Source organism: Sitophilus oryzae, unplaced genomic scaffold, assembly GCF_002938485.1.
Source record: "Sitophilus oryzae breed Bouriz unplaced genomic scaffold, Soryzae_2.0 scaffold_165_pilon_pilon, whole genome shotgun sequence".
Taxonomy (NCBI): Eukaryota; Metazoa; Arthropoda; class Insecta; order Coleoptera; family Curculionidae; genus Sitophilus; species Sitophilus oryzae.
Window position 1 is genome coordinate 1,983,577 of NW_022146347.1, and position 21,810 is coordinate 2,005,386.

At 31.8% G+C, this 21,810-nt stretch overlaps 1 protein-coding gene across 4 annotated transcripts in view; it reads right to left on the reverse strand.

Moving 5' to 3' along the window:
- LOC115880804 (endoribonuclease Dicer) overlaps nucleotides 1-14,502 on the reverse strand; it is a 135,004-nt gene extending 120,502 nt beyond the window's left edge. The window contains exons 1-4 of one of the 4 annotated variants that reach the window (XM_030898094.1): nucleotides 14,022-14,502; nucleotides 13,714-13,966; nucleotides 12,751-12,962; nucleotides 4,642-4,874 (exon numbers count right to left, since the gene is read on the reverse strand). In XM_030898094.1, coding sequence (XP_030753954.1) covers nucleotides 4,642-4,874; nucleotides 12,751-12,905 — 388 coding nt within the window. In that variant the 5' untranslated portion in view covers nucleotides 12,906-12,962; nucleotides 13,714-13,966; nucleotides 14,022-14,502. Of the gene's footprint in view, nucleotides 1-4,641; nucleotides 4,875-12,750; nucleotides 12,963-13,100; nucleotides 13,229-13,713 lie in introns of those variants that run through there. The other 3 variants (XM_030898095.1, XM_030898092.1, XM_030898096.1) reach the window with 3 other exon arrangements.
- Between the last annotated feature and the right edge of the window lie 7,308 nt (nucleotides 14,503-21,810).

A 21,810-nucleotide genomic window follows, 5' to 3' on the forward strand; every position in this document is an offset into this window, starting at 1 on the left:
GAAGATTTGATGAAAATGGTAGCTGTACCGGAATAAACTTAAAAAGAAAACCATCTTCAACTTTCCACTGTGGAAATGAACCAGGTGAAGCTAAAATCTTTTGCTTCATAGTCTCATACCATGCGTCAGTATGGTCTAAATCTATATTCAAAACGGAAATTTGCGGACATACAAAAGAATCATTATCTGAAATATCTGAAGGAGAAACTTTATGATTGGTAGTGGTGGATCTATAAAAATTCTTAACACATAATAACCACTTCTTCCAATCAGATTCTGAAAATAAATTTCTGGGTTTGAATTTTTGAACTGCACGACCAGAAACACGAGTTCGTCCAATTAGTTTTTTGAACATTTGGGACACGCCGGTGACTTAACACCTAAATTACCACATTTAAAACAAAAAACCTTACGTTTCTGTCGACAATCATGAAATGTATGATTTGGACCAGAACAATTCCAACAAACTAAACGCGAGGTTGCTTCCTTACCTGAATTTTCTACAGATCTGGGCATACTCGAAGAAGTATTTACCATATCAGGGTCAGAAGACGACGACGCTACAGAATAACTAGCAGACCGAACAGTAGTATTTTTATTTTTGTTTTGAGCATTGACATTCTTAGACTTTTTACAAAACTGTACTCGATGAGAATCAGACGAGCTAGAATCAGGAGTGGTATTCAATTGAGAAACATTTAAACTTCTAGATCGTTTTTCATTCTGATGTTTAGCATTTTCTAATTTTCTACACAAATTAGAGAGTTCAGACACAGATAAAACATCAACTAAAGCTAACTGAGTAATGTATTCAGGAAGTAAATTTTGTCTAATAATTTTAATCTTATTAACCTCACTAGGGCATTTACTTAATCTACTAAAAAGATTCTCTAAAGTTGCTATAAAAATTAAAATACTTTCATTTTTTCGTTGTTTATAAGATTTAATTTGCGACCAAATATTGTCATCATTATCTGGTGGCAAAAAGTCTTTCTTTAATCTTTCTACAAGAGATTTCCAATCTGTAACATGTTGTTTAATACTTCTGTACCAAAAAAAGCATTCCCGGTAAAAAGTTCTACTGCGGAAGAAAATAAATCTTGTTCACTAACTTTACGTGATTCAGAAAGCTCAGTAACAGTTTCTAAAAATGAAAATAAATCTTGAGGATTACCATTAAATTTAATAGGCCAGTCTGAGACTGGACAAGGTTTAGCAACATAAGTCACAATAGGAGGCGGTACATTAATAACCGGTCCTGAAGGGACAGAACTAACATTTAAAATATCATGTGTCAGAAATTTTTGAAAATAAGTCAGCTTCAAGTTGATAACAACTAGTATAAACATCAGTTTGAATAGTCTCTGCATCAGCACGATTTTCATCTAAAATTACTCTTCTAATTCTACCAGCCAAATGTACAAGACGAGATTTTATAACTTTAAACATTGAATCATTTACTCCACCCTCGAATTCAGAAATTGACAAAGAAATTGAATCTAAAGTTGCTTTAATTTCGAAAATTTCTTGATCAAAAGAAAGAGGATACTTAAAAGACCTGACAAAATTTTACGTTTACTCTCAACATTTTTAGATGTCTTAATACCCCTAATAAGAAGTTCATAATCTAATTCTACTTGTCGTAAATGATTAACTTTAAAAGATTCTTTCTCCATTGTAATTCAGTTATATAAGATATTAAAGACTAAATGATTCAGAAAAATTTACTAATTTTAACAAAAAGCTGTTATGACTCGACGCAATCTATCAGAAAGAAATTATGTTCAATGTCAAAAAGAAAAAAAACTCAAATATTCAAAACAAATTCCAAAATTTTACCAAGTACTAACAACGCTACCCTGTATACTAAAATTATGTCCACTCTGTATATTCAAAATATAACCTTACCTGTATATTTATATCAAGATCAAAATTTCAATAAACTATGTAGTCAGAAGTATCAAGTTATTTATCTCTGAGTTCTAAACCGATAAACAAACACCCTCTATAACATAAAAAACAAAAATTGCTGTTGTACTGAAATTATAAAAATTAAATTACAGAAATAATGAAAACAAAATTTCAAAACTATAGTCTTTGCCTTAAAGAAAATTTATCTGAGCCTAATAGAAATTATTTTACTAAATTAAGTTTACCAATAAAAGTCAAACAAAATAAACTAAGTTGATCCAGTTAAATAGAACATGAGCCAATCAAATTAAGCTGAACCAATCAAAGTAAGCTGAGTAAATCAAATTAAGCTGAGTCAATCAAATTAAGCTGAGCCCCACGTTGGGCGCCATATACTTTATTCTTCTATGTGTGACGACTTTTCTGTCGTTACCCAAATAGAATGAAAAAAGAATCCGTTGCTCAGGGTTAGAGGAAAGCTGGGTTCGTAGGTAAGGCTTCTGACTCACAGTGACCTTCTAATGTTGTTAAATATTAAAATAAAAAAATGATAATATATAGGCTGCAGAGATTTTAATATTGATGTTAAGAATTCAAATAGGTATGGTCAAAGACAGTGAAAAGGGCGCCACTTACTTTGTTTATGAGAGTGGTAAAGTAAGAAACCAAAAAGAAAAATACGATATCACAACATAGCTAAAATAAAGTAACCAACAGCATTAAGGGTCTATTATGTTTACCAGGAATAAAAGTCAGAGAAATAACTATCCTACATTAAACATTTATTGAAAACGAACACAAGTATCATGAATTAGTCACAGTGATCCCAATAAAACCGCAAGTTATTTTAATTAGATTCGAATTTAGTAACTGTATTCTTTGAACTAAGTAAGCTACTTAATAAAAACAGGTGAAATTTGTGTATGTCTCAATACGATGATGTTTCGAAACATGTCGTGTACAAAAACCTTTAAAATGAATACGTGTTAATAATTTTCATATAAAATATCATAGCTAAGTAAGAGTGTACTGTACGAATCAAATTATAACTTATAACTTTAAAATAAAAAATAATTTTGACAAAATAAAAACACTAAATCACCACAATACACCAAAACACTTTTACTGCATTATAACTGCATACCATGTGGTAATTACTGAGTAGCAGGTGGTAGTTACTGAGTACCATGTGGTAGTTACTGAGTACCATGTGGTAGTTACTGAGTACCATGTGGTAGTTACTGAGTACCAGGTGGTAGTTACTGAGTACCATGTGGTAGTTACTGAGTACCATGTGGTAGTTACTGAGTACCATGTGGTAGTTACTCTATAAATAAGAAAATTCAATTCTCAGGACAGATACTCAATAAAAAAAACAACTTACGGTGATCATTCCAAGAAGAAACCAAACAAATACGACCTATACTCTGGATTGCATACTTTACAAGGTTTTCAAATTTCCAAATCGGATACCCATGCAATCGAAATCGAAAAGTGGATTCAGAGTGCTTTTCACTGGAAAATTTGTCGGACGCCGAAACACGCGTCTTCCTCAGATCCAAATTCCCAGAAAAAAAAGACCTTCTTCTCAGTTTCAGAAACGAAAACAAAAAACCCTTTTCACCACAGACAAAATGAGAGAAAAAAGTGATATCATATGATCGAAATCATTAGAACAGAAAATCGCAATCCACAGCGACGTGAGATTGGGACAAGTGAAATGCAATTAAGGAAGTTTGGCATATAGCGAATAGATGGCGCTAATAAACAAGACAAGTAAACTGTAAGAAATGAAGTTTGATATCTTTGGCATCTAGCAAATAGATGCGCTAATAAAAATTAAATATCGAAACAAGTGAGCTGTAATAAATGAAGTTTGATATCTTTGGCATCTAGCAAATAGATGGCGCTAATACTAAGAAATTTAAATAAAAATAGAATTTTAAATTCAATTTTATTAAAGGAAATAAAAAATGCTACAACATATTGCATCCCATTTTATAAAAGCAGTCTAGCATCACTTTTATTTTGTCACGAAAGTCGGCGGATTTGTTGTTACCAAGAAAGTTTTTACCACATCTATAAAAGCGTTCCATGCTTCTTTTTCAGTTGGGTTAAGAGTAGATGTGAAAGATGAATCTTCAATTAGCTTTTTACTGTCCGGACCAACGAATACGCCTTTTTTGATTTTTGCTTCACTAAGGTTCGAAAACTTTTGCTTGCGAAATTGAAAAGCAAGACAGTCTTTGTATAAGCGTTTTAAAAAATATTTTATGAGACCTAATTTGATAGGTAGTTGTGAAAAAACTAGATGTGATATGAAATTAAAATTGCTTACAAATATTTTTATTAACCGACCTGATTATGAAACAATATAAGCCGATTCAGATAATTTTTTAGTGTTGAGTAGTGTAATGGTTAATTATCGTTATTAGTTTATTTCTTGTACTAATCGTTGTGATTAAAGTATTTGAAATAAATATAAACTCAAAAAAGGCTTACAATATACAAAACTAATTTTCTATGTCTGGAGATGTAAGGAATGTAGAAAATTAGTTGGTGTAGAAAATTAATTTTCTACGTGTAGAAAATACGGTAGAATATATATAAAGTTTAAAAATTTAAACCTAACCGCCCGACCAAAGTTTTTTTATATGCTCATTCCTTAATCTTTTTATTCAAAAGATACCAATGTTATACATGCATCAAAACTTAATATATTATACCTACCAAGAAAATTCTGATTCGTGATATTGACCAAAATCTGAACTGTCATCACAAAAACATTATATTTATTGAATTCATCGTACCACTTGGATTTTGGCCAGATATCTGTGCCCAATTCCCCAGAGTATCTTCCTATTTTCAAAGCAGTACGTTTTTCTAAACATTTTGCGTGTTGATCAACTAATGCAACAGTGTTGACTACGACAAACGATATTTTTCCACCTTCGCTGTACGATCTAAAACAAGTTTAATAATTAGTAATAAACAATAGTTTCGTTCCAACGACGCGACGGAGAGAACCGCACTAGGAACGGTAACGCTTCTGCGCAGTGGAGAAAAAGCGTTCCAACCACGAGAGGTATACTATATGTATACAGATAAAAATCTTGTCCCTAATTCGTGGTAGAAAAATTGTTTTTGTTTAGAGGCCATAAGTAGGCGGGCTATATGCGCAAACTAGTAACCTAGTAGCCAACTAGTGCGCGAATCCGAAAATTGGAACCTAGAAAAACAATGCTTTTGACGATAAGTTTATAATCTGTATAATCTGTGAGTGAACGATAACTTTTGCATTCCAACAAGAGTTGTCACCGTTAGTAAATCGATTCCGGAACCGTAATTTCGATACCAGCCTGAAAGCAAGAATCATAGGGACTGACCTGCGCATTAAGAGTGTGTCAGCAGATTATTGATTTTTTTCTGGACTTTAAATTCCTTTAGCCATTTCTCTTTTTAATTTTGACAGTTTATTTATCCGTTTTGGAGCTTTGGGGCTTTTTTTTCCTTTTGGAGATTTGAAAAATAACTTGCTGTCATATAAAGTGTCAATTGGATTTCCAAACCAGACTTGATCTTTTAAGCGAATTTTTAAAAAATATTTTTTTAGTGAATTTACATAATAATGTATAAAAATTAGATACCACCGTATAGATTATTTTTTGCTCTATCTAATAGGATAAAAAATCAACATGGCGGCCATAAAAAAATAAAAACTTGACTGTTGTGCGAAATCTAGAAGGCTTAGAAATTTTCTGAAAACGGCATTTAATTGGCCGAGGTCAAAAATATAAAACTACCAAGTTACGTTGCAATACATACAATAGTTCATTTAAAATAAACGTATTATTTTAATTTTTTTGACATAAATCCGAAACTAATCAGGATACCGGGGTTTTCTTCGTAGGTGTTTGTCAAACATTTAATTACGCAATTTTTGTCCCATTTTACCGAATTCGTATCTCCCGTGGTTTCTGAGATGCCAATGTTGAGCATCGAAATTGTCACCACCCTGTATACCCGGTATACTCCCCCCCCCAAACCAAACCCCCCATTTACCCTCTCGTATATGCGCCTCTGATTAACGTCCTGTTAAAATTATTAACAATACTAGCAGGCCCGTCTACGCGTTGCTGTGGCTAAGGTATAGGGAAATTAAAATAACTTTGGTTGCACATCATAAGACGACGCATGGTGTCATCGATGACGTGCAACAAAAGTTGTTTTAATTTCCCTTTATAAGTTAACTACCAAAGTAATTTATAGCCTATGTCTTATTCTAACATATAAGTTATATTAATGTAATGTTTTATTAATACAATTAATATTTACAATGTAATGCTTGATTAAAATCCATTCAGTAGTTTTTGCCTGAAAGAGTAACGAAGATACAAACATACAAACTTTATTAATTATTAAACACAATTATTAATTATTTTCTTTTAAGAGACTATTACGCTGTACTTCTCAGATCGCTCTCAGTAAAGCGGGTGTGTGACCGAAGGAAATATAATATATTATATTATATTTATTCTAAGGCTTAGCCCGATCCTGTCGTGTTAAGACACACCCAAAATTCCAAACACACGTGCTTTGATTAAGGCTTGATTAAGGTTTGCAGAGCTTCAGCATTTGCCATAAAATAGCGAGCAATTTGTTACAAAACCATATAAATTATATATCACTGTAATCACAAAACTTCATTCTATTTCTGTATTGTAACGGAATTTTAAATTATATCTTTATTTTCGAGAAAATTCAGTCCAAACATAAGGAATATTTTGTAGATGTTTGACCATCAAAATCTTAAAAATAAAGAAGTTGTCTATAAATGTGCTACAAAATCGGATATAGTATAATCCTCTTTATAAATAAGGGTTCAGTTGATGACTGTAACAACTATCGCCCCATATCTTTGCTGCCAATTTTATCTAAGGTTTATGAACGTATTCTAAAGAATCAAATCAATGAACATTTTGAGTTTAATAAACTATTCGCCATTAATCAATTTGGTTTTCGAAAAAACAAAACCACAACATTAGCGATTGACAGGTTTACCAGTGGTATATTGGAGGGGTTTGAGAGGTGGCTTGATACTCTTGCATCATTTTTGGACCTTACCAAAGCTTTTGACTGTGTTACGCACATCATATTGTTAAAAAAATTAATATCCTACAACTTTCAGGACAATGCTGTTCAATTACTAAAGTCATATCTCTCTGACCGTGATCAATATGTTCATTTCAACCAATGCAACTCAGAAAAACAACCCCTGAAGTATGGTGTACCTCAGGGATCTGTATTAGGCCCCATCTTGTTCCTTATTTATATAAACGACCTAGCATACTGCCAGGGAGGGGGAGTCAACACTGTTTTGTTTGCCGATGACACAACCTTTTACATAAGTTACCACCCCTTAGAGATTGACAATCTTGATTATCACACTTCACTAGAAAACCTAAATCAATGGTTTCTAGCTAACCGTCTATCTTTAAATCACTCTAAATCGCAAAGTATGAACTTTACTCTAAGAAACAATATTAATTTTGATCACCCTGTACTTCATCATTGTGCAACAGAAGCCAAGTTTCTTGGGGTGCACTTAGACACAGGACTGACCTGGGAGAACCACCTTGTCAACCTGTCAAAAAAATTATCAAAAGAACTTTTCCTGTTTAGAAATCTTGTGCAGATAACCTCAAGAGAAACTCTTCTCACAGTATATCATGGCAACTTTCATTCCCATCTGACTTATGCTATTCTTTGCTGGGGTCATTCTTGTCATGTCAATAAGGTTTTTGCGCAGCAGAGGAAGTGCGTGCGTATTATTGCAGGGGTGGGTTACAGGGAGGATTGTCGTAATTTATTTAAAAAATTTAAGATTTTAACTTTGCCCTGTGTGTACATTATGCAGTGTTTGTTGTTCGTCAAGCAAAATCTTGATCTATACAGGTCACATGAATATTTTCACAGCTACCCAACAAGAAATAATAGCAATCTTGTACCGGACTTTTGCCGGCTTGAGAGATCCAAGAATGGTTCAAGATATTTGAGCATAAAGTTTTATAACCTGGTACCAGCTAGAATTAAGGCTCTTAATTTTAATCAGTACAAAACAGAAATCAAAAACTACCTTGTGATTAATGCATTTTTTTCTTTTGAGGAGTACTTCAGTTCCAGCTTTAGTCTGTATTTCATTTGTTTTGTCTATGTTAGTGTTTGTGTGTTGTATCTGTTCATTTATAACATATATTTGACATACATATTTGTTTTAATTTTAAGGTTTTAATGATTTTCTATTGGTTAATTGTATAAATTTTATTTTGTAAAATTTGTGTATTAATGATGCAATGTAAAAACAACAAAAAAAACTGTAGAAACTAAATTTTTATCAATTTTTATAATTTTATATATATATATTTTTTTTGACTTGTAAAAATACTTCTCTTGTATGTATGTTTACTAATAAATAAACTAAACTAAACTAATCCTTTTTCTTTAATTTCCCTCTTCATTTGTGTAAAAATACCTAGCCAGTTTTATATAAAACGTTAAATGCCGAACGCTTATTTTGCTACTTTTTCGGACTAGTGAAATGGATTCTTAACAAAATGGCGAAAAACCTAGGTCGTTTTTAAAGAAGTACTATATTATTTCGACAAAAAAAAAGATTGGGCAACATAATTGACAAAGGAACCAGAAAAAAAAACAGTATTTTGCACAGGTTAATTTGGGGCAGTTTGGTGACAATAATGACAAATATTTTTCAGGAACCGTGTTTCGTAATTAAAATCAGGCAAAATATATAGGAACAGAAGAAAATCATAAGAAGGTAAGAAGTGGAAGACAGCTAGGGTAATAGATAGAATGTTACCATTTATAACAAGGAAACATTCGCAAACATTTTAAAATTAACTAACTGATTTTCCAATTCTACAAATTTACTCATTTATTCTAATTCGTTGTCAGAGAATGTTCTCTAAAAATAAATTCTCAAGCATTTTACAACACCAAACACATCTTGACTGATAAGTGATTATGAGTTTTTTTTATGAGGAAATGAAATTTTATAGAATCTTGGTAACAAAAACGAACTTGTAACAAGAAAACAACTACCTAGGTAAGTAGGTATTTATTAAACAATGAGTTTGTATTTTGTAAGTAGTAAAATCCAAAACTAGGAATTATCATTTAATTTACAATAATTTAGAATTTATAGCATATTATTTGTTACTTAAAGCACAGAATATCTAGCTACGCAACAGAAGCCTCGTTACATGTATAAAATTGTAGGAAGCAAAAGGAGACAGGCTTTAAAAGCCTGTCTCCAAATCAGATATTTTGATGTGGTAGTTTCGCTACTACATAATAGAGGGCAATAAATTTAAAAGAAAACAGTTTTCTACAAACAAAATTTAAAAGAATTTTGTGCAGTGTTGCCATTGTGTAATTCATATCGTAATACTTCCTGATAAAGCCTACCTTCAAATTTGCTACATCATTTAAACATATTAAAATAGATCAAAGCTGTTTTTTTCAGTTTGCCATGTTAGTTGGAATTAAATCTTATGAGCTAAATTACAATTACTTCCTGACGTTTGATTGTATAATTAAATCCTGAATTTTCATTGTAATTCGGCGACAATATAATAAGGATTGTTCTACAGAACTATTATTATAGTTCTACCACTTCCTGACGTTTGATTGTGTTCATACCAAGTTCATATCGTATAATCGGGAAAAACGGCGTTAGCGATAGCTATGAAATGAATATCGCTGTCATTTTATATGTAAATTTATATGGGAAATGTCATCGATCGTCCTTCTCAAGCCAACTGGACGCCGTTTTTTTCAGAAGCATATCAAGTGATACCATAATATAGTACTATATTACGATACATGGCGTTCGATTGGGCTTAAACTTGGTATACTATATCTTCAGTGACATTGTAATATCATGGTACCATGAGGCATATAAAGTGGTACCTTCTATAGTACCATATTTGATGACATAGCAATATTAGGTACATGGCGGCAATAGGGCTTAAACTTGGTATACTACGTATTTTCGGTGAAATTGTAATATGATGGTACTATGGTGCATATAATCTGGTACTATAATATAGTACCATATTATGTACATGGCTTCGATTGGGCTTAAATTTGGGATACTACGTATCTTCGGTGATATTGTAATATTATGGTACCATGGAGCATAATAAGAGGTACCATAATATAGTACCATATTACGATACCATTTCCTGGCGTTCGATTAGGCTTAAACTTGTTATACTACGTATCTTCGGTTACATTGGAATATGATGGTACTATGATGCATATAAAATGGTACCTTAATATAGTACCATATTTCAATACCATTTCCTGGCGTTCGATTGAGCTCATATTTGATATATACTTGCGTATTTTTGATGACATTGCATTATTATTTTACCATGAAGCATATCAACTGGTACCATAATATAGTACTATATTACGTACATGGCGTTCGATTGGGCTTAAACTTGGGATACTACGTATTTTCGGTGACATTGTAATATGATGGTACTATGATGTATATAAAGTGGTACCTTAATATAGTACCATATTACGATACCATTTCATGGCCGTTCGATTGTTCTTAAATTTTGTATACTACGGATCTTCGGTGACATTGCAATATTATGGTACCTTAAAGTATATCGAGTGGTACCATAATATAGTACACTATTATGATATCATTTCCTGGAGTTGGATTGGGCCCAAATTTGGTATACTTGCGTTTCTTTATAAAGATTTGTTTAATTAATAATTTTAATTTATTTTACGAATTTTAATTTATTGTTCGATGTCGTGACAGCAACTTTTATGCCGAACTAATATATTATTAATTGTACCTGTGTCACTTTTTAAAATCTACCTAGGTCTATATAAATAAAGTGGCAAACGGAAGAAATTTGTTATTATAGTATTTTTTAATCAGTTAACATTTTTTGTACTGCATTTTAATAATTTCCATTATTATTAAACTTATATTTCATTACTAACGTTCCAGCATTAATAAATATCACTATCAATCGCCCTGTATATTATTAATTTTAAAGGTAATTAAAGGTATTTTCTTAGTTAACATTATAAGGTATAGTGTATATTAAAAATGTATATGTTTTGTAATAATATACTTCAAACTATTTTAATAGCCAAAGGAATAATTAATATAAGTGTATTTGACAAGAAAAGAAGAATAGAAAGAAACACATACTGAATTATATACAATAAAAAGAATGGGATGCCAATTCACGTCTTTTTGAATCTGGCAACTGTGCATATTTAGCCGAGCTATAAGGCCGTCGACGAGCCGTCGATCCAAAACCGAAAGTTCAAAATTTCTAATTATATTCTGATTATGATATTGTCGCGCCATCTAGTATTCTATTTGTGCAATTTTAGCTCTTTCATTTCGAGTATTTTTCTGTTGCGTAGCTAGATATTCTGTGCTTAAAGCCATGTAGCAACATACTTAATTTTTTTCTTAAAATAAAGTCTAGACATAATGATTGCATGTCAGTTTGAATCAAAGGTTTGAATAGAAAACTGTATAGAACTCATTGACTGGAAACTTCTATGGTGAAATTTTGATAAAATAATTTAGTACTCACTAAAAACACGGTATGTCGCTAGTGTTAGGAAAAATAATTTTTAGAGGTTACTAGTTTATTTGGTTGCCTGTGATATGCATATACAGGGTGTTTCCTAATTAATCTAAAAAATAAAAAATCGTTAGAAAATGGCTTACGGCGGGCTCTTAGTAAGTATATTTATGTTTTTCTCGGCAACCGTTTGATGAACAAGAAAAACTCAAAAGATCAATTTTGTTGAAAAAGGATGGCCAGCCAAGAAAAAAATATATTTTCTTTAAGAAAGCAGTAGTGTACCCATAAAATAAATTTATTTTAAGCAAAATATGGATTTTTTTTTAATTTTTAACACCCTGTAGATCAGAAAGGAAGTACTTTAGACCTAATGGTTATATAAAAATTGTTTTAAGAACACATGAGGAATCACACCACAATTTTTTAGACTAATTAGAAAACACCCTGTATATTGTCAACTTGACAATGATTGTTGATAAATCAAAAAATACCTTTTCTGTGAAGAAAGCCCGATTTTCGCAGGAAAAATTTTGGTTTTTATTGAATTTGGGCGTGCGTCTGCAAATTCTGGTATGTTTTTTAATATTCTATCTATCTAAATTTTAAATATCATAGTCAGAAATAGTTTTATTATTTATTAACTGTAAAAATGGTATAAGTTTTATCAAATATTGTGATTTACTTTCTACCTTGTAGTCAAAATTTATATTTAATAAACTGTAAAATATATATATATTCTTATGTTTTATTAAAGTTACTCTGATATACTAATATATCAGTGTAACTTTAAAACTAAATCCTTTGAAATAAACATAAAAAATATTTACAGCAGAAAAGGCGAAGGCGCTGGGTTAAACGTAGTCTCTACTAAGAACACGGAAGGGCGCTTTGACCCAAAATTTTACTATTAAGTTTCATATCTATCTTAATAGAAGATTATTTTCTTTTATCTATGATAGAACTGAAGGCTTCTCTAGACAATCTTAATTCAGTCTTCATTCATACACAATAGGTTGTACTGAACAGGTTGTAAGGTGAAATATTAAGTCTAGACTATGGAGTCTAGAGATTAGGTTAGGACACCTCTTACACATTAGGACACGTTAGGTTACCTCTACACTCCATAGTCTAGACCAGAGTTAAGAATCATATTAAATGTAACGGAGAAATTTACAAATATACTTACTTGGAAAGACTATCACTTAAATGTTTTAAAACTAACACAGCTATGAAAGTTTTTCCTGATCCAGTTGGAAGATATATAATAGTATTCTGTTTTATAGCAATTTCCCTTAATTCCACTTGATAATTCCTGGGCTTAAAATCACTATTTTCTGTCATTTTGATCTACTTTGATATTCAAATGTAAATCCAAAAAAAATCCTCTGTATGATCTACCTATAACATAAATTGATTTGTAAATAATATGTACACAAAATTAAAATATAATTTAATGACATTATTGGCACTGCAATTTTCAAGTAGATAACAAGAATATTGCAGATTCAGAACGAACTAAAATACTCTATAAAATACCTAGTTCATAAAAATAATGAACTGTGTGTAATCGGGAGATTAATATAATTAAAATAAATTATGATCAGAGTTATGATAGTTCAAATCAAATATAATTCATATATAATTCTCCACTAATTATGCCACTAATTTGACAACTGTTGACAACCATCATTTTCCGACGCTCGAAAATCAACAACCCCGACATTCAACTGTTTCCAAGGCCTACAACTCTGGTAGTTGTCTCTGACTCCGGTACCTGCCGGTACTCGCAAACATCAGCAGATAGCGGACACGGGGTGCAGGCACGGAGTGCAGGCACAAAGATCATAGACGTCTATAACATGTGTGCAATAAAATATACCTAGGTATTAAGAACAAATTATAAAGATTTGATTGAAATTTTTCAATACTCAACGCCACAGTGAAGTGTGCGAAGGAAAATTTAAAATAAAACTATAGAAATATTCGAATGTGTGCCGCCAGTACTTACAGATCACTTAAAACTATTCACTAAATTAGTATTGTGAAATTCTGTAGCCGTACAAGTACAAGGTGAGCTCAAACAATAGTCAACTTGGTCTTTGCAAAATTAGACAAGACCTCTTTGATCACGATCACAAAATATACTTACTCAATGTCTAGAAACGGCTAGAAACACCATGTACTTACACACCCCACAAATTGCCACAATCAGCAAAATAGCCAAATTAGGTGCATAAATGTATATTTATAAACACGATTTGTACGACCAACAGAGTACGGTAACTGCGACCAATGAAAGTTAGACAAATATAACACTTCCTCCAATCAGAGCTCCAACACAGGCTCCAATCCACAGAACAGCTCCAATCTCCAATGCAAGAATTTCGGGGAATTACACAATTCTGCACAATACACAAATCTTTATCATCACAATCATCACATTTAGGTAATACCCACATTTATCATATCAAATTATTAATAGTAATAATTACGTATTATACCTCAAATTTCAGTTATATCTTTTGATCGCTTGCCTCTCTTGTCTATGAAATTTAAGGTTATAAATCGGATAACCTAAGGCAGGGTTGCCAGATGAAATTTGACGCGTGTCGCAGAACTCAAAGCATAGGTCAAAGTTTGAAGATAGCCCAATGTCAACAATGTCGCAGATTTTGCCAAACCTTGAAAATAGCCCAAAATCGCAGATCAAAAATAATACATGACTCTTTTATCGTTTTTTTTTCTATGTGGCTTTATTAAAAGGCAGCTGTTAAGATAGCCCAAAGTCGCAGATTTAGCCAAAAAGCAGTAAAAAACCTGTTTTGAAGAGTGGGGTAAAAGGAAAAAGAAGAACTAAAGAGAAATAATTATTAAATTTTGGTTAATATAATATTATGATCATTGAACAGCATATTTAGATTAATATGGCAGTGCCTAAATACCGTATGATCGAAAAATAAACGGCGTCCAGTTGGCTGGGAAATGAACATCAATGACATTTCCCATATAAATTTACATATAAAATGACAGCGATCTTCATTCCATAGCCATCACTGACGCCGTTTTTTCTCGATCATACGGTATCATATACAAACGAAAGGGGCATAGGAAAGGGGGTGATTCTTTGGCTCTTTGACATAGGTATTTTATGGCTAAAGTTTTTTTTATGCTAAGAAGATCATAAGAAGCATCGACAATCGACCAGAGAAATTGAAGGGATAGAGAATGAGCGTCAACATGCGCAGAAGGTCTAATCAAGTTGGGCGCCATATTCCAGGTCTTCGTGTCATTTTGTATATAGGTGGTAATCTATAAGTAATCAAATATCAATTTGCTGTTTTCAACCATACGGGGGGCAATTTAAATTTAGTGAAATTCTATCATTCATTATGGTTAGTTAACATTAATATGATTTATTTAATTATCAGTTTCAAAACTGCGTACAATATTGGTATATAATACACTAAATATACGAATATTCTGACAAAAGACGCTACGGACAGATGACCTTTTCGTCGTAAAACACTCGAAATGATATTAAATAAGTATTTACAATATTTCATGTTTACTTGTACTGAATTACGCGTTTCAATTTAAAATTTTTGCAAATTTGGTAAAAATTGTTCTAAACAACTTTTTGTTCAAGTTGTATATTCATAAAAAACATTTGGTTCATAATTATTTTTGATGATTATCTACCTTGTATTTTTAATATAAACCTAGAAAAAATATGTTTTTGTTTTATTTTTTTTATTCGTCCCTTCAAATTATGTTTCAAAAACTGTTACATAACATGTCCTCTAACAAATATTTTCATAATACATAAACATCATTGATTTTATTAAGGGTATTATTATTAGTATTTATCCTGGTTTTTGTCGACAATAAAAACTCAATCTTGTAATAGAACATCAATTTTATATTTCGTAAAATTATTTTGATACAAATTCGATTTGTCAAAATTCAAGTCATTAATATATTGATAAACAACCCAAATTATTCCTAAATATTTTATTATAAACAAAAACTGTTACCGGTAAGTTTGTAAAACACATTATGGTTTGTCGTAATACTAGAAAAAATCATTTATTTTTTGCACAAAAGAAGCTTGTCGATCCTTATTTGTCCATAACAAAATTCTGTATGTACATATACCTAATTTATTATTAAGAAAATTAGATTATATGATCTCAGAATTTTAAGAAATTTTTTTTTAAGATAAAATAGTTTCTTCTCAACTGTAATATTGTCAACTTTGGCCTGTATTTTATCTATTTAAAAACATGGGATTGACAATCCCCTTACTAAAATACATACTGGAAGGTACCGATTAAGTTTCATTGCATCAAATACCTTTACTATAAATCCTGGCTCACAACTCACAATTTAAGGCCGTTGCAAAATGCTTTTGAACTTCATCATAGATTTTACAAGAATAAAAGTGTAATATTGAAACAAAGTAACATTGTAAGCTTCATGACTAATAGTCTCATTTTTAACACTTTTTAAATATCATCTTGTTAACAATTATGAATATTATATGACTTTTCTCAGTGATTTGTGGCACAGATACAAATTAATATATGCCCCATAACAGTTTTTAAATAAGAAACTTCTGCCTACAGATTTAATTTTCTTATTGGCATAATACCCCTTCTTCCTATATAAATCTTGCCAATTTTTCAGTCCAATGTTCCTTGTTTTTACAGTTGTAGGAATACTAAAAATGTTGACTATAGAACTCGATACTATGTTTGAAAAAGCCTTCATACCTGTAACTGTGCATAAATCTAATTAACTGAATTCTCCTCCTCTTGACACTCTGAACACGGCTGCTGCTAATGTTAGAAATATTTAGCACAAAACTACAACTACCTACAACAAACTTTACAATAAAAGTGTTAAATTTTCGCTGTTCGATTAAAATACCCTATCTTATGTTTTCTTTTCCTCCAAATAATCTTCTTGTCAAGTAAGGACCAATCTTATTTGATATATTTCTGGTACACTTGAACTTGTGCTTTCATGGACACTATAAGAGTGCACTGTTTTACAGAAGCACGAACACTGATTCCAAGTATCTTCTTCCTCCACACGTAATAAAAACATCCTCTTTAAATGGCCACATCATACACTTATTTTTGACCATTCCCAATTACAATCACGATTTTTACAAATCGCCTTTAGGAAAACTAAAAATAAACAGTTTTGAATCATCTGTAAACACAATTATGTTGTATAAACTTACACATGAAAACTAATCATTATTCCCGGCGTATTAGCTTTCTTAGAATGACTATGAATATACAACAATCCTTTTTGAATTAGTGTTTAGAATAATTGAGATAATAATAAATTTTAACTAGATAACAACACAAACGAAAAACAAAACAAAACAAAACAAACAGATGTCAATTAAAGAGGGGAAGTGACAGCGAGACCTGGAAGATGTCTGCCATCTTGCCGTCGACAAAAATTTGGATGCGCACTTTGAATAAGAAGACTAAAAGGAGCATATCAAAAATCTTACGTACACCGCCACACACCGCGATGGGCCTCAAATATGGCCGACTTAAATTCAGGTTTATCAGTGTCGTTCTAATTTTATTTAAAAAATGTAAAACTGTGATGTAGGGTAGACGTGGGGTAGACTCAATAATTTGTTGTTTTATTTTACGTTGTGAATAAATGTTGGTAGTTATTAAAATTGTTATAAAAATATATAATTCTAATAAAAATAGATAAGTTATAATAAGTATTTATTACCACAAACATCCGATACGCTACTGAAGCAGGTAAGTCAAATTAACGTATCCATAGATAAATGAAACAAGTTTAGATTGGAAAGTGCCCATAAGGACAATGTAAACACTATTTGGCGCTATTCTTGCAACGGTCGCGACCCAAAACTTTTGAAAATTTCGGAGCGGTTCGGCTTTTTCCGGAATTATATCGCCAAATATTGTTTATTCAAATTTATTATTATTTTAGTTTAATTTTATAAATAAAAGACATTGTGTTGGCTACAAGAAACTTTATTTTATATAAGGACGCATGTATGAAATACATATGAAACATTGGAAACCGACGTTATGCCACGATCCACGATGGTTTTTGCAGTTCACAGTTTACAGCACAGCTTTTTAAGTTTTTAATGCCACTTTTTCACAATTATCACCGGTTGGAGTAAATAAAACTTGAATTAAACTCATAAGATAGGAACTATTACTTTGAAAATGGACGCTATAAACACTTTTCGGAATTTTTTTAATGAGAGCGGTTTAGATTTTGAAAGATTATTATGATTTTTGAAGATTCTGACTTTGACAAGAGAAAATTATTTCTGTTTTTGTTTGCCGTTGTTCTTAGCGACCGCTATAGCAGCGCCAGATCGCGTATAACGGTCGCGACCCAAAATAATTTCGCGACCTAAAATTTTTACGTGCTTTCCAATCTAAACTTGTTGCATTTATCTATGAACGTATCTAAATTCTTTGACATCTAATCTTTGACAAGTAATAAATAGAAGCTAAAAATGTAAGAAAAATATATAATTTAGTTAATTTAAGTGAATTTCATAAATGATCGGTATACTACACATATGTATATTATATAGTCACTTACTAGCGAAAAGTTGTTCCATTATTTCACTCAATTTTTGCCGAGATCTACCGCACGCTACACAACTAACTATTTTAGAGTCTTTTTCGATAAATCGCGATAGTGTCACTGTTAATTTAAGTTCTGCCACAATTTCCATCTAGATTTACTGCCTTTATACAACTATCAGTAGTAGAATAAATAATAAATAACATAAAATAAGCTCCGTAAAGACTGACAAATCCACAAAATTTCAAATCAAATTCAAATGTGTCAAATGAATCGTCAAACAGAACTGTCAAGGATCCCCACCCTAGAGAGCTTTTATGGTTGCTTTTCCGCCCACCATGCATGAATACATGGATAGCATTATGCTCCTTCCTTAAAGCTTGTTTCATATAGACGCGAATCGCGAATTGCGATTTTGCGAAACTGCTCTCATTGGTCCAATTTTACTGATCATGGCGGCGCTGTCAGAAATTTTAAGATTTTGGCGATTCGCAAGATTTAAAATTTGGGGGGCGGGAAAGTTAAAGTGTTTTCAACTTTTTGCGAATATTCGCGCGATTTTAAGGTACGCGTTTGCGCAGAATGGTGTTGTGATCCGGTTATCGATTATTTTGACGACGCTGCCGCAAAGTAACTGAAAGCATTTCTCCAGTTGAAATGGGTTCTCGTACATAATATGTTTTTGATATATATGGCGACAATTTTTCAACTTCAACCAAGTTATCAAACTCCTATACAGACAATCTGTGAAAATTCCTAAATTTTTTCTCATTTTTCTTCCTTATTTTTTGAATTAAACTGCGACAAGCACCTTGTTGCTTACGAAATTTGAATATTTCACATGTCCCAAATGGCCCATAAATGACCTATAAACCTGTGCTATAAACCCATTCTCTTCTACGTTTTAACAATAAGTAAATGGCAATTTTACACCTTATTCTATTCCAATCCCACAATCGTAATCGATATTCATAATTATTAAACAAATTTAAACTCATATTGTATGCTATAAAATATAAAATAAAGATCGTAAACACGAATAAATATGTATAAAACAAATTAACTTATCTCAGGTTATGATTTTTTTTTGGTAACTTTCAGTGGAGCAAAAATGAAATGTCCCTAAAAATTCGCGACTGTATGAAATAGGTCCAAATTTTGCGAATATTTTTTGGCGAATCGCTTTTCGCAATTCGCGATTCGCGTCTATATGAAACAAGCTTTAGTCTTCTTATTCAAAGGATGCGCACCTGATGCGCACTCGTCGAAGCTCATTCTCCCACTTCCATATCTCTGCAATCGACATACGTCTCGGTGTTGAGGTTGTAGTATGGTGTATATTCTGTGGTTGTAGTTTGTTTGGCCGATTATGCCGTTGCCCCAAGCAACAATGGGCCATTTCAACTTTCGAAGAAGAAGAAGCCAACCTAAAATATATTTCCTTTGTAGCCCAAAAAATCCCAGAAAATTTTTGAGAATCGCCCAATCTGCGACTAGTCGCAGAAAGATAAAATGTGTCCCAAAATGATTTTTAAAGTAGCCCAATCTGCGATAAGTCGCCCAATCTGGCAACCCTGACCTAACGTCAAATAAAAACAGAACAAAAATAAAAAATTAGTGATGGGAATAATCGAATTATTTTCACCATCGAATAATTAGTAATAATTCATATTTCACAATCGAATTAATAATTCGAATTATTTAGTAGTATTATAAATTTAACCCAAAAATAAATTCGTCCCAGCTAGTGCTCGTCTAGGGGCTATTTTAAACAAATCTGAACCATTGCCATACCTATATTCTATCACTGAATAAAAAATTAAAAAAAATATTCTTTATTCAATGTATTCTATTAACTGTGCCGAAGCCGTTTAATAAATTAAACCATAATTTAAAGTTTTAAATTTAAAAGTGCCGAGTTTATGATTGTTTCAATTCCTATTGAAAAGCTCATATCTAAAATAAAAGCTTCTTCTAAAACGATATAAGTCCTTGTTTACGTGCGGTTCGTATTTCTTTTTATTTTATCAGTTGCAATCAATAATTATTTAGATAAAAGAAGAAAATTAATTTTAGTGTTCGGTGAAATTTGGGTGAGATGGAAATGAACCAAATAATGGTAGTATTCTTTAGTTCTGAACGAAATGAAAATTTTCACTTAAACTGATTTATTCCTACGTGGTATAGGAAATAACAATGATTTCTGGATTTTTCTATATCGGATCGTTCCTTTCTTTGCCGATTCCCTTTATAATAGTACTATACTAATTACTAATATTCGTATTTGTCCATAAGAGGTTATGTTTTATGTTTTATGTTCATTTGTAATTCGGTTACCACAGATATAATATAAAATACTACTAATTTTTATCTCGATATATCGAAAAAGATAATTCGAATTAAGCCGGAGTCTCATGCATCCGAAATCCGATGGTACGACATCCGAAATTTGAAGTTATCGTGTGAAATAAAAAAAGCCTGTCACATACATCCGAAAGTTCGTTCCGAAATTTGACAGTTTTAACATTTTTCTGCTGCGCTGAATAGAGATTCATGTCATGTTTTATTGGAGAAACACTTATAAAAATAACTTCCTCGCCAAATATCCCGAAATTGCCCACTTCCCACTAAACTTGTTTTTAAAAACAAATGTTTTCAAAAAAAGTGAGGTTAAAAAACACACGATATCGTACAAAAGTTAAACAAAATTTAACTTTATACGACGTCGGATGATTAGTTAAAATTATCGGATAAAAATTGTTGTCAAAATCGGCTTAAAGCCGGAGTCTCATGCATCCGAAATCCGATGACACGACGATCCGACGGTGCTCCTATTGGTCGAAATATTTTGACAACAATTTTTATCCGATAATTTTAACTAATCATCCGACGTCGTATAAAGTTAAATTTTGTTTAACTTTTGTACGATATCGTGTGTTTTTTTAACCTCACTTTTTTTGAAAACATTTGTTTTTAAAAACAAGTTTAGTGGGAAGTGGGCAATTTCGGGATATTTGGCGAGGAAGTTATTTTTATAAGTGTTTCTCCAATAAAACATGACATGAATCTCTATTCAGCGCAGCAGAAAAATGTTAAAACTGTCAAATTTCGGAACGAACTTTCGGATGTATGTGACAGGCTTTTTTTATTTCACACGATAACTTCAAATTTCGGATGTCGTACCATCGGATTTCGGATGCATGAGACTCCGGCTTTAGTTAGTTTTAATTTACTATCGAATTAGTCGTATTATTTAATTCGAATTTTCCCAACACTATAAAAATACAGTAGTGGAGTAGCGTAAAGATTGGATTAGGTTTAAAATATTATGAAATACCGAGAAGATTAGTACAAAGTATAAAGTTGAAATTCCTGGCTATAAAAACCCCAGATTTGTAGGAAAAATATAAATATTTTTATTTCCATAACATAGGTAGGTTCTTGGTAGGTCCACAGGGTAGGTCTTTGGGTAGGTACCATCTTGGTACCATGGCAGAGACCATGGTAGGTACATGGTAGGTACCGTATGATCGAATAAAAACGGCGTCAGCGATGGCTATGAAATGAAGATCGCTATCATTTTATATGTAAAATTATATGGGAAAGGTCATCGATCGTCATTTCATAGCCATTGCTG